General features: G+C 43.6%; 1 protein-coding gene across 1 annotated transcript; it reads right to left on the bottom strand.

Annotated features, from left to right (window-relative positions):
- Positions 1–396: 396 nt before the first annotated feature.
- Positions 397–13,275, bottom strand: LOC135552271 (hepatic leukemia factor-like). The gene is made up of 4 exons (XM_064983793.1): positions 12,224–13,275; positions 7,713–8,129; positions 4,356–4,621; positions 397–4,074 (listed from the first exon to the last, which is right to left on the bottom strand). The coding sequence occupies exons 1-4, from the start codon at positions 12,411–12,413 to the stop codon at positions 3,859–3,861; spliced, it is 1,089 nt and encodes a 362-aa protein (XP_064839865.1). The 5' UTR covers positions 12,414–13,275; the 3' UTR covers positions 397–3,858.
- Positions 13,276–14,931: the final 1,656 nt, after the last annotated feature.

Consider the following 14,931-nt stretch of genomic DNA (forward strand, 5'->3'; position numbering starts at 1 on the left):
GTGAAATGGTACTGTGGTCAGAAAAACAGATGCTCTGGGAGTCCGTGTGGATCTATCATTTGAACCCATGTTAGTTAACACCTGTGTGGTGGTATGTTGTTGCTGCTGCTACTGATTGGACAGATGGCAGATGGAGTTACGTGGGGGACTGCTTGACGAAATCCATGTCGACGAACAGCTGAACCAGCCCACTGGTCACAGGTGGCACTGGGAGCGTCGGGCCGCCATTTTATATGATGTCTAATATGGTCTGGAGAATAGCGGCATGTTAAATGGGCCTTAGTGCCCCCCATTGGAGCTCTGTTGTACTTTCTGATGCTGTGTGACTTCGATTCACTGCAGTTTCACACAAAGAGAAGATATGAAAGCACGACAACATACAAGACACCACAAAAGCTTTCTCAATGAAGTAAGGATGAGTCTTTATTGGTGTTTTCGGGAAAAGCCAGATCACATTCCTCAGCATCCTTATAGGCAGGATAAGTAGACATTCCTGGGGCAAATGGGTAGTGGTGTGCTCATGTGACTTGTAGTTTATTTATAACAGTCACAACAGGGAGTAGTTTGTAATCCACATGGGGAAGGGAAAATATCATGTGAACATGACCCGCAATGCCGTTTAGTAGCAGACCATCACTGTGAGGATGGGCTACAAATGCCCACAAAAAGTTGCAGTATGCATATACAGACACATAGAAAAATATCACTGTCAAAAGTTTGTTTCTGCAACTAGTTCCAGGTATCAAAAAGTTGCTTCTTTGTCCATCAAAAGATGGACTGTGTTAGAAGCCTGCTGCTGGGAGATGTAGTTCAAATTCTTCCAGGGTTTCAAGTCCATAGTTTGTGGTTGTTTCAGCTTTTGTTCAAATCCAAAACACACGGACAAGCCTACAGTCCCCACAGTGCACCTGGAGCTTTGTACAGTCTCATTGGATGGTGCCGATAGTGAACAGGCTCATAGAAAAGAAAGTAGAGTAAAGATGGTCTTGAAAAATGCAAGGGAGATTAAATGAGAACTGCATTCTCCCTTAAAAGTTGTAGCAAGGAAAATAAATATAATAGTAATAATAACAACAACAACAACGACGATAATACTAGCAATCAGAACTGTAATAATAAGAATAATTTAAAAATAACATTGAATGCTATGTCTGAAATCAACAAAGACCTTCAAACTGGTTGAACTAGAACATCCCTCCCACGGTGAGTTGGTCGTACGCAGTAGAATTCCATCCAACTCTACATAATTGTACTGCCAAAATGTATCCGGACATCCCGGAGAAAAAAAAAAAAGGTAAGAATCACAACTTCTGTCATCAAAGTTAAGATTTATCGTAAGAGTTTGTTGTTGTTTTTTTTGTCCCCCAGAACGCCTGAGAAATTGACAATGATTCCAATCATCTTATACTGCATTTATATATTCAAGCTATGTGTATTATTACATCTATAGTCACGGATATATCATATTATATGTTCAAGGATATATTATGTACACACACATATCTAGTGAGAGAATAGCTGTAGTATTTTATTGTACATGTGTATGGTGCATAAGGGTGCATCGTCTCACTGGGTTAAGTTGTTTATGGTGCATAAGGGTGCATCGTCTCACTGGGTTAAGTTGTTTAGGAGAGGTATAGACATACTCGTGTGTCACTCTATACGGGACTTACTCTTACAATACGACACACAGAATAAAGAACAAATACAAATAAATAAAAGGCTATAGGCAGTTCAGTTACAGTGTATGGTTGTGTATGTTCAGATGGAGGAACAGGTTGAGCACCATATATAGTCCACAGTAATAATCATCATTATAATCTCGGGGTGTGTTAAGTGGCAGCATGCTCCAGTTCATGCTGTACACTGCCAACTTAACCTGGGCAATCCATTCACAACCAGTTTCACACTTCACAATGGATCAAGGATAAGGGAGAGAGAGAGAGACAAATTCCCAGCATATGCTGTGGAAAGTGATGAAGTGTTATTTGCCTTGACTGGTTGTGTGCTATCGTACACCAGCCCTGTGTTTCGAGGTCCAGCTTTTTTTCAGGGTCAAATAGAGGACTGGTCACCCCTCATAGCCTGGTTCCTCTCTAGGTTTCTTCCTAGGTTCTGGCCTTTCTAGGGAGTTTCTCCTAGCCACCGTGCTTCTACACCTGCATTGCTTGCTTTTGGGGGTTTTAGGCTGGGTTTCTGTACAGCACTTCGAGATATCAGCTGATGTAAGAAGGGCTTTATACTTGATTTGAAATAAGAGTGTGTGTGTGTGTGCGCGCACGTACTTGCAGGCGTGCATGTGTGTAATGTGAAAATGCATACCTAGTCACTGGTCCAGGTTATTGCACCATTTGTCTAGTCATGTTTGTTTGTGGTGTGTGTCTGTCTGTGTTTGCGCCGGAGCCAAACATATTCACCCATCGACATGAATACCTGGCAACACATTTGACCAATATTTATTCACAAACATCAGTGCGTATGCAGCTGTTCTCATGATGGATCACTGAGTGCAGCGTTTCAATAAATTCTCTCTCTCTCCCCCTCTCACTGCCAGACACACAATTAAATAGATTTCATTCAAGAAAGGAATCAAAGAGAAGATAACAACTCCGCCACTTTTCATATTCATCCTCTCCGGCACCACCCCAACATAAACATATGTGAAAATTGCGTGTTTCTAAGATAAGTGTCTCCTCCAATGACATATTCGGTGTGCATCGTGTGTTTTTTAACCAATTATGAGCAGGCATTGCCTGCTAATTTCCTACTAACTGGTTTATGATCTAATTGGAAATGCTTACCTTCCTCTATTTATTTTACTACAAAACATAGAAACACGCCATTTTCACATGTTGATGTCGAGGTGGTGCTGGGAGTGAAAAAAAAAAACTTCCTTTAAGTGCTTGAACAAACCCACAAGAACACTATTTAAACTATACAATGTTTATTTAACCTTTGACCTGTTCATGTCCACAATCATTTACTAAGATGCATCTCCTCTCTCGCCGCCATGTTATCCCTGGATACAACCATTATACATTCTCTATTACGACCTCAGAAGAGTCCATCTTAAAAACCTCTTCAGGATCAATGCCCCTCAACCGGGATGGTTGTGAACAGCTTCTAAATTCAAAATATATCATTTATCAATCTACCCTGTTGTTAAAACATCTTCATATAGCCCCCCATTCTCTCTACTAAACTCACCCATATATAAAATATACAAAAAGATTATTTCCAAAATCTCCTCTGAGCTGTCTTTGCAAATATAAAAATATATAGTTTTCCTATGTTGAAATCTCTTTGCTTTCCTCTCTTCTGCCTACCTCTCGTCATATTCCTCCTCTATATTATAGCTCATCCTCTGTTTTCTAGTTGGCCCATGCCTCCCTCCCTGCTCAGTACAGTTAAAAGATACACAAGTTTAGTCATAGAAAAAAAGGACACATCTGTCCTCCCCTGGCTTGTCTCCTTGCCTTTAGCTTAAAAACATTAGTTGTCTGTGATCTGTATGATTTGAACACACCCATCTGAATGGTTGCGCGTATGGCCTGAGCATTACCCCGAAGGAAAAAAACAACAACACTGCAACGCACCTGATAAACACTGAATGACATCACGACGCAACCTGTCAAAGAGACACGGGAAGTGAAACCAGCATAGCACAGATACACAAAATGAAGGCTGCACTCACTACAACACTCCGGGTTACTGACAACACGGATGCTTACGCCAGGTGTCATACAATGCTTACGTCACGTAGGCCGTACGCGCACCCCCTCAACTAAAGTGCTGCCAATGTTGTGGCTGCCTTCTAACCCTCTCCCTCCTCCGCCCTTCCCCTCATCTTCTTCCTCCTCACAAGTCTCCGTGTCGGCTCTCGAACTTGTTGAGGATGTTGCGGCAGCGGCCCAGCTCCTTGTGCATGTCGGCCATTTCCTGTCTGAGAGCAGCGTTCTCTCGCTCCAGGAAGGCGGCGCGCACCGTGATCTGGTTCTCCTTGAGGCGCCGGGCGTCACGTGAGCGCTTGGCCGCCTCGTTGTTCTTGTAGCGCCGGCTCCAGTACTTGTCGTCCTGCGGGGGTCACGGCAAAGTAGAGGCGTGTTGTGGGGGGGGGGTCAGTTTTGGGATGGAAATGGGGGAAGGTGTCAAAGCTGAGCATTGTAGTTGCATATTTGAAGCATGTACAGTTGAAGTCTGAAGTTTACATACACCTTAGCCAAATGCCTTTAAACTCAGTATAACAGTTGAGAGAATTATTTATTTCAGCTTTTATTTCTTTCATCACACTTTTACCTTGAACCTTCTTAGGCGCAAACTACGTTTAAAGCCAAGAATCGCAAGAAATGTAGTACCTTCTGCTCATCTGGGACCAGCATCTTGCGGGCTTTCTTGATCATGGGCTGTGGCTTGAGCTCCTCGTCTGAGAAGCGGTGCCTCCGGGGGTCGAAGGCCTCCTGGCCCGGCACGCTGGACAGCGCCACATCCGCCGGGTCCGGGTCAAAGTTCACCATGACGTCAGCGGTGCCGTTGGCGACCAGTAAGCCTCCTGGCGGCCCGGGGAGGCAGGAGGAGGAGGTGGTGGAAGAGGGCGAGAGGTCTGGAGGCATGACCTGGCCACCTATAATGAGAGGCAAAACTTTTGGTTGGTCACATGCTTCACACCGTGGCGAGGGTGAAGGGTCAAAGCCTCCTGCATGCAGAAAACAAGGTAAAGGGAATTTGTTATTTTTGTGTATATGGCAACATTATAAACTCGCTGCTGCATGGTGGCTGCAGTGATACAGATCATCCACCAGGTGGAAGCATAGGCTACATCAATCAGTCGGTCATGTGGTTGAGCTGGCTGATCCAGGATAAGACGACACCAAAGCCCAATCCTAATAACAACCAAAAAAGTTGAAACTGATCCAAGAACAGTGCTGCTGTGTAAACAACCTTCTAGACTCAGCAATGAGCTTGTGTATGGCCATTGCTCTCGCTCTCCCCTCTTTAACCTTTGATCAATGTCATACTATATTTCCCTCAGTTAGTAAAATATGTGTTATCTTTAAAGGAGTAGTTCAATATTTTACAACTTGATGTTAGATGGTTCATCACCCTGAAAGTAGTCCATGTAATCCAAGGTTTGGTTTTCTTTAGAACAGCCACTAAACCCTTCAGCTATCCTTAGTCACCACAAGCTAAGAGTGAATGGAAGTGATGGGGGGGAGGGGAGGGGGGGGGGGGGGCGGCATGTGAGCATGTTTACAAAAACTAATGTCCAAATCCCCTGAAATCAGTTTAAAATCCACTCCATATTTAGTTTGCTGTTGCTTAAAGGGGATTTTGCCATAATAAAAAAAACACACATGCTCCCATTACTTCCATTGATTGTTAGCTTGTGTTGTCTAAAGTTAGCTGAAGTTTGTAGTGGCTGTTTAAAGAAACCTGGTTACAGTTTCTCCTGTCCCATAGACTACTTTAAGGGTGAGGAACCATCTATCATCAAGTTGTAAAATAGTGATTTACATTTGATAGCAACACATGTTCATTTCCCAGGTAACACTTCTAAGCAGGATTTTAAAGCGTTTATAACGTTTGTAACACTCCACTTTAACCAGTGAAATTAGACAGCACCTTATTAGGCCTTCACTACATTGTTTCATTTCCCTGAGGTGTAATATGAGCTATCGCTATGGCCACAGCAGCTTTTTGTCAAGGGTATAGCCTCATCAAGACCAGCTGCTCTCTGGAAGACAACCAATACATTCCCTATACATCCATAAATTAGCTATAACATAGCCATTTCATTTTACATTTCAATTAAATATTGGTCTTGGTGTTGTTGATTATTGCATTCTCTGGGGAAATCAGTCTTGTTGGCAACAATTGTTTGATTGTGCTCTGTCTTTCAAAAACACTTGAGGAAATGCAATGCTGAAATGGAATGTAGGAAGTGTGTTACATAAAATCCATTCCCCAGTCCCCTTGCTCCATAGCCACCACAAAGACAGTTCCCTACAATACCCCTCCAACCCCTACCCCACCCAACATACCACCACCTCCCTCTACCTTATATTTAAAATATAACACAGAATTCTTCCTTCCTAAGTATCCATAGGACAAACTACCCCCCCCCCCCCCAATCACACACAAACAATACACCTCACCTTTCATTTCACAGCAGTCTTTCCCTCAGTCCTTGTCAACAACATGAAATTCTGAAATGTTATGTCACAATGTTGCTCAGTGTGTAAAGACACTGGTATGGTGACATGGTGGCGTTATCTCTGCAATGTAAATCTCTCTGCTTCTTTATGCTAGGCTAGTCTTATGCAATGCTATCTATCTCTTTCGCTCTGCTTTACTCCCCCTCTATGCCTCCCTCCAACCCCTCCCTCTTCCTACGCCCCACCCTTCCCGTCTCTCACTCCATTGCTCTCTGCATCGGCACGTGACGTGATGCCTGCACATGGCCCAAGCGTGTGAGAGAGGGAGGGGAGAGAGTGAGGGAGAGAAATGACAGTTCTCTTGCTCTCTCTCTCTGTGCAGTTGACTGTACTGCAGAGCCTTCCTTAAATAACCCTTTCATCTCCACATTACATTCAAAAGAATCAATGTGGCAAAAGAGGGGAGTTCTTACGTTAACCTCACCATTTCTACGATTGATGCATTGTTTATTTCTCTAAGCTACGGTGTAACTCGGATGGTCTTTCCTGTTCTGTAACTAACCCGTGTAGGTTCTCTTTATAAATGTAGTGTGTTTGTGTTCCACTGATTTAGCAGATCTGTATTTGTAAACTCTGAGCGGTTGTTGTAGACCCAGTACCAAGATCGGGCAAGAATGTTTTGTCAGAAAATAGAAAGTAGCATAACTATGAGGGCTACAGTCCTTGTCTTTTTGGAAAATCAAACTAAAATCTTACTGCTGGCAATGTCATAAGAATCTGCCCCCGCAACCCATGGAGTCTGCAATATAGGTCAAAGTGCAAACATTTAGTATGCATGGAAAGGGTACACCTTGATGGTTATTGTAGCATGTGCTTGTAGTTTTGAAAACGAAATGTACTTTATGAAGGTAGTATACAATATTATGCATTGTTTAGAAAATGCCACCAGAAGGCGCTAGAGTGTCAAAATGAAAGGGCAGTGAAAAGTCTATTTGATTAGCTTGAGACGATACCCTGTCTTTTTATATAGCTTCTGCTAATATAACATCTTCCGCCAGCATCATGCCACCAATTTCACACTAGACAAATAAAACACAAAGCCGTTCCACTGGCTCTCCTACATACTTGCTTTTGCCTTTGAGCTCCACAAACTGCAGTGTTTTCCCCCACCAACCAATGCCAACCTAGGTCATGTTGAGGAGGATGCAACTACCACAATGACGGTTCCAGTCATCTTGCAACATTGTCGATCTTCCACACACAAGATTTGCTCAGTTTTGTGTGTGCGTTTATTGTTGTGAAATTGTTAGATATTACTTGTTAGATATTACTGCACTGCTGGAGCTAGAAACACAAAGCATTTCGCTACACCCGCAATAACATCTGCTAAACACTTGTATGTGACAAAATAAAATGCGATTTGATTTGACACACCAATGCAAAACATGCAAACATATGGTCAAAAAGAAACAAAACACACTCGCATGGACACAATCAAACACACACACACATACCTGGACCCCCCACACCCTCCCCTCTTTAACCACACACCCTACTAACCACGTAGGCACTCGGGCCCTCCCATCATGCCTGGCAGTCCGTTTGGTGGTGGCGGCCCGTTGTCCAGGCCCAGCAGCGAGGAGGAGGAAGATGAGGAGGACATGGAGGATGATGAAGAAGAACATAGCGGAGGGGAGGACGGTGGGCACTGGGAGCTCTGGTTGGGCACGGCCGACTGCAGGGAGCTCTGCGAGGGCACCTGGGCGCTGGCGCTGGAGCCATTGCCACCTTTGCTGTGCATAGCCATGCCGTTCTCAGTCAGGAACTCTTCCAGGTCCATGTACTGCAGCTGGAAGAGGCCACCGTCGCTGCAGGGTAGCGTGCGCTCCCACAGATGGGGCCCCAGGAAAGCCGACTGGGAAGGACGACCGCCTGGGCCACCACCCATGGTGTCCGAATCCTGGGGCTTGTCTTTGTCTGTTAGCGGGAGATTGGGAGGAAGAGAAAAAAAGATGGAGAGAAGAGAGATGGAGAGAGCAAGCATGAAAGAAAGAGAGAAAAAGAGGGAATAAAAGAGAGAGAACAATGAGGAGAAGAAGTGATAGCGAGAGAGAGAGAAGGGCCATTGAGTGCAACAATCCAGCCTCTTCAGTGTTCATCACTGATGTCTCTTATCATCACATAATCTGCCTGCGAGCCTCGTGCCCTTATCAGCTTTGCAGGCAACCAACCGCCATTACATGGATGCATCAGCAACAGTCTTCCTATTCACACATAGGCTGGCTGAATAATGTGAGGAAGGGAGTGAGATGCTATGCAAATATCATGAAGGTGGACTGAAATGCTACTCTGACATCATGAAGAAGTGAGATGCTAAGCTAACATGATGAGGAAAGAGTGAGATACTACGCTAACATAATGAAGGACGAGTGAGATGATATGCTAACATAATGAGGCAAGAGTGAGATGCTAGGCTAACATAATGAAGGAAGAGTGAGATGCTATACTAAATCTATTAGCAGAAGTGGCATCGTCTGGCGTCTCAGCCCTCAACCCCTTGAGTTGGAGGGGGTAATAAGGGGAGGCGAGAGCAATCAGATTAATGAGCAAGGAGAGGGGGCCCAAAAATAGAGGATGACCATCAGTGTGACCCCGCTGAGAGCTAGGTAGAGGATTTCACAGAGACAAGGGAGAAGTGGTTGGGGAAAGGGTGACAGGCCTGACGATCACACCCGGGACTGTACTGGTGGCTCTGAACAGCACAGCACATTATTGTCAGCACGCACACACACACACACACACACACACACACAGAGAGGGGAGGGACATGTAGGATGCAAGAGAGAGAGGAAGTGGAGAAAAAAAGGGGAATGCAAAATAAGAAAGACTGACAAGAGAGAGGATAGAAAAGACAGGAGAAATGAGAGGGGAGAAAGGGAAGGGAAAGCAACGTCAAATCAGAGAGGGGGAGAAAGAACAGAGGATTAATGACAGAGAATGGAGACAGTAAAACGAGACAGAGGGAATGAATATAAAAGGAGATGGGTTGATAAGGGAGAGGAAAGGGAAGAGGAGTGGAGTGGAGATTAAAGAGATTCAAATAGGAGGAGAGATGGCTGATAGGGCAACATTGGGGGATGAGAGGAAATACAGCAGATGATAATGAAGGGTGAGGAGAGAAATAAGAGGGAGTGCAAATAGGAGGAGGGGTGATAACGGGAGAGGAGAGAACAGAGAGAGAGATGTGCAATGCAAAGAAAAAAATATGGATGAGAAGAGACAGACGTGAAGGGGGAGTGAGGGAGATGTGAGTAGTGCAAGAGGAGTGAATGAGGAGATATGGTAAACGTGCTAGAGGATGGCGAGGAGAATAGACGAGGGAGAGAGAGGAGAGATGCGTACAGCGTGTGGGTGTATACGAGGGCGAAGAACAAAGCATGCCAGGGAGAGGAATATACTGGTTTTTTGTTTTAAGGGATATGTATCATGCATTGAAGCCACAGGCAACTAACTCTCTCGGATGCAAAAAAGACTCAAGACTCCATCTCATGTAATAAAACCCTTCTCCATCCCTTAACATTAGTGATGCACCACAACTATGCATGTTCTGATGGTGAACTTGATACTGGTAGGCCCTTTGTGCTCGGACTCCATCAGAGGAGCTGTCAGTCTTGATCAGCATCATCTCTCACACAAAGACCATCCATGTAAATGGTGGAGGGAACGTTGTTCAACTATATAGCCACCAGGGAGAGGATGTTAGCCAGACAGAAGCTGACTGAGGTTGTGACATCCATTCAACTGAAACGTTAAGTCCCCCTATTTAGGGGGTTTTGTGTGGTTCTGGACCGGTTCCGCCCGTCATTGTTGTGTACAGAGCACTCTGTGAACGGCGTAACATCAATGGCTGTGCACTCCATGAAAGCTCTGGTTGTCCCGCTCCGCATGCTTCTCTCCACTCATCTGAGATGCAGTATGTGAAAACCGAACACCATCATTTGCATTAGGGAGAGACACGTCACAATTTCCTCTGGCTGTGAGCCTTGTAGCTCCGCTTCCAATGAACACGACATACGAAACGGGAAAGCCTAGCGATTGCAGTAAGAGCAGTAGCGTCTCGCTGCGACTTACAAAATCATTTTGTAGAACTTAAAAACAGGGCCACTTTCAATTGCTCAAAGAGCAACTTTGTGCTTATAGCTTGAAGTTTGTAACGAGTTAGCGGGCGTCTAAATGGCGTCTCTGCTTTGCTGGGCAGAAACTTGTCCGTCGTCATTTATATGAAATGGTGCCCATTTTGTACTGTCACTAAGGTGTGATCATATTTACTTCATAGTTATAGGAAAGGTGGAATATTATAGGGTCAGGAATGTTCTCAAGCCGTCCTCTTATCAGCGGCGCAATAAGTGGGGCCCTAAAATCGTGATAAACCCAGCCATTCTGGACAGAGGCAAACGACTGTTTAGTGTAAATTACAATATAGTGCCTGGAAATACGATGGCATTGGTAAGGTAGTGAAATGTTTAGTAGGAAACAACTTTGCCAGCATTATCATGTCGCCAAATGTATTTTAGACAGATGGCAATGTTGTCATTAGCTAGCAAATCTAACTTTAGGTAGCTAAAAATCAGGTGACCTCCCCTCAATTTTAGCTAACGTTGTACTGCCTCTAAAGTCAATCTGGCGACATCAAAATGATGACAAAAGGTTTTCCTACAAATGAATTGCCTCCCTTTGAATGGCATTGTATTTCCAAGCCAATGTAATGCACGTTTGATTCAATCTTCATCAGCGCTCATTGACGATGCATTGAGTAGAATGCTCAATTGGGCATCAGTACAAAGCGAACGTTCAAAACAAATATCGTGACGAAACATGCAACCCGTGAATTGGAAAAAAATTATACATGATTTTTTTTTCATCATAAATGTACTGCAAATTTGAGTTTGTGTCCTCAAAAGTAACTACACCTCAGCAATTTATAAAAAATAATTACCAGAAAAGGGAGACTTTAATCTTTCTGGCAGTATAAGAATTACTATGTATTGCTTATGGCACTTATGATAAATAATACTTTTGGGTATGTCTATTTAGGCAAAAATCTCAAATGTGTACTTTATTATTTAACAACAGCGGTGCTTAGTTAACATTTGACCACTTAAAATGGCTCTAGTGTGAAAATCAATGTTTGTTGGATTGAGAACTGGTGTTAGACATCTTTATACACTGAAAGTACAAAACATTAAAGACACCTGCTCTTTCCCTGACATAGACTGACCAGGTGAATCCAGGTGAAAGCGATAATCCCTTATTGACGACACTTCAATCCGTGTAGATTAAGGGGAGGAGTCAGGTTTAAAAAAGAATAATGTTTCAGTTTTGAGATTGTGTGTGTGTGTGCCATACAGCAGGTGATTGGGCAAGACAAATGTAAGTGCCTTTGAACGGGGTATGTTAGTAGGTGCCAGGTGCACCGGTTTGAGTGGGTCAAGAACTGCAACGCTGCTGGGTTGTTCACGCTCAACAGTTTCCTGTGTGTATAAAGAATGGTCCACAACCCAAAGGACATCCAGCCAACATGATAGGAAGCATTTGAGTCAGCATGGGCCAGCATCCCTGTGGGACACTTGACACCTTGTAGAGTCCGTGCCCTGACGAATTGAGACTGTTCTGAGGGCAAAAGGGGGTACAACTGAATATTAGGAAGGCATTCCTAATGTTTTGTACACTCAGTGTACATCAATATCATGAGCTATGACCTTATTGAATCTATTTGCTGAAGGATAAAAGCACTAATGTTCAACGCTGTGTGTGTGTGTGGTCTTGTTGCTGTGTTGTCTTAATATGAACCTATTTCCATAAGTAATGCATGATACAAGTCAAAGCAAGAATTGTCAAGCCTATACTTTATATTTATAAACATGAATTCAAGCCAACAGAATGAAAACAACGATTGCAGGCCAGCCTGTGTGTGTGTATTTATTAATTTTAACATTTGATATGCATGAACTTTCCGCTTCCTTCCCTCCCTGCCCCCACCACACACACACACACACACAAACAAACCTCACCTTTCATTGCACAGCAGTCTTTCGCTCGCTGGTCAGCCTTGATGGGCAGTTGTAGGAGAGTCTTGAGGCTGGCCATGGAGTTCAAGTGTCCACCGGTCGGGACACTGCCCGCGAGGTTACCCGTACTGAACTGTGGGCTCGCTCCGGCCGGGAGGTCAGGCGGTAGGAGCTGTGTGAGCGGCCTAGACATTGGTACGCCGTTGATTCCCACCGTGGAATGAACGCGGAATTTATCCGATTAATCCACAAACGATTGACTGGCTGTCAGCGGGTTCACAACACAGTGACGTGACGATTAAAAAGGTGGACGGCTGGATACACACTGCTACACCAACTGTTATTTACCTCATTCGAACACCGAATGATAGTTTATCTAAATATGAATTAAGAACGTGCTATAGAATAATAGTGACATTCGACATATCAAATATAACTTGACATCAACAATAAACTATTGCGCCTCCAAATGTCCATGAAGAAATCAAAAGTGAAAATGATGTCCTCAAAGAAATGTGCATGGTCAAATAAGTGTTCGATTCAATAATCTTGCCAGATGCAATGGGCCCTTTAATAAATCTCTTATCCCAGCCTCTATCTTTGAGATAAACAAAGTTGGACATCAGCGCTCAGATTGCGCGAAAAATACCTTGCTTTGATGATGTCCGTTTATTTGAGGATAATAGGCATCGCACAGAGTTGATTTTCTTCTTGACCTGAACAAAAATATTCCGCGAAAAAATGATAATTGAAATGGATTTTGGAGAAATGCCTATAATATAACGGACAGCATTGGATGTGTAGTCCTACGTAAAATCTCAAAACTCAAAGAAATCCAATAATAGAGAAAGTTGAAAAGAAGTGTATGTTTGGGGGTGTGGGGGGGTAAAGGGCGGGGGGTGATAAGGGGGAAAAAGGCTTCGTCAAATAATATCCAACAACATGAGAGTAGTATAGATGTTGATGTCCCTTGTTTTCCTCTCCCCACTTAGTCGCGCGCTCTCTCTCCCTCCCTCTTTCTCTGTCGTTATTTTTGTCGTTCACCTTCACCCACTCCCTCCCTCCCTCCTTTTCTGTAAACTGCCAGCAAGGAAGCAACCAAGCGCGTCGCGGCGAGAGTCAGCTGGAATGAACACGGGCCGCTCCCATGACATCACCGCTCACCGTGGATTGGCGCTGGGGGAGAAACTGATCAATATTCATGATCCACACCTACTAAAACGCCCCAAACAGCATTAATGAGCCCCTCCCCTTCATACGCAAAACAGTCACAGAAGGAGTTGTTGATTACTCTTCTCAAACCCCAACCACCACAGCAAGTCGCCTCCTGCATAACTTGCAATGGCCGTTCTGGTGATGGAACCGATGGAACACGTGGTTGACTTTACTGTCAGTCAAAAAGCTAAACCAGTAACCACGTGATTAGTGGACCAACATACATATCTGTTTAATTGATTATGATCACAGGTCCTGTAGCCAATCCTAAATCAACACAAGAATGGAATTGCTCTGCAATGTTCAGTAGCCTAATTTATTTTCAAAGATTTTACCAATAAATTCCTTGTATGCTACTTGTGTGTGGGCTATCTCTGTCATTTAAAGGATTCGGATCCCTGTCGTGATTTTGTGTGACAGTTACAAATCATTCAAAATCATCATTATCAACATTATCACATTTACTTCGGTCCAAAAAGTCAGTGTTATGGCCGCAACAAAACATCTCCCTACCACTTTAAGAACGATTCCTGCTCTCCAAAGCGAGCACATGGCCATGGCACGCTCGAGTGGTGCCTACCGGCAGCCTTGCCTCGCTGCGATTGGTCCAAATGAGGTCAGTCTCTGCCCTTTGCCGAACGCTATTGGACAGAAATAGGTCATTGGCTCCGCCCAAAGACTTCCCCATGGTAGAGCCGCGTGAGACAGAAGTAAAAGCGGCAAGTGAGGCCAGAGAGATTGGACGGATTACTGTTGCATTTAGCAAGATCCAGATACTGAATTTGCTTTGAAATGTATTAAAGTATTTAGTTGGTGACCACCCCACAGTGTAATAGTTTGGCTTGATAATTTTCCTTATAGCTTTCCAATAATGACAATAGGCTATTAATACCTGGACCTACTAATAATACAATGTAGCCTAATAAGCATCAATACCTCAAATATATATATTTAAAAAAATGTACTTCTCCATACTTCCCCTCCAGCTAATATTTTCTTTGAAAGTTAAAGTTATATTATCTTCATAATCATAATTTACCGTTTATGAGTCACACTTCAGAAATACAACAGCTTATTTGATGTGCCACCTTAAAAAGTGCTTAAAAACACTCTCATGTATGCATTAGACCTACTACAAGCCACTAGATGGAGGCAAAAGTGAGGTTTTTAAGAGCAAAAATATCCAATGACACAATCAACACATTTAAAACACGGACAAATATTCACACAGATGAATCAACCATTGATTTGTGAATATGGTGCAAATATGTTATAGCACGGATACTTTCAATGTGCATGCATAACTTCATTTAAAAAAATGTAAACTGCAATGTTTCTCACACACAAAACCTCTCTGGTTAGGTTTCTGTAAGCATTCATAAAAAGGGCCTCACATGGCCACCTAGAGGACACTGAATAATATTACCCCAGTTATTTTCCAACCACATCTGCATGCCTGCCCATCCTCTCAACATAAATCAAATGTTACTAAGAGT

The sequence above is a fragment of the Oncorhynchus masou genome, chromosome 13 (genome assembly GCF_036934945.1).
Source record: "Oncorhynchus masou masou isolate Uvic2021 chromosome 13, UVic_Omas_1.1, whole genome shotgun sequence".
NCBI lineage: Eukaryota > Metazoa > Chordata > Actinopteri > Salmoniformes > Salmonidae > Oncorhynchus > Oncorhynchus masou.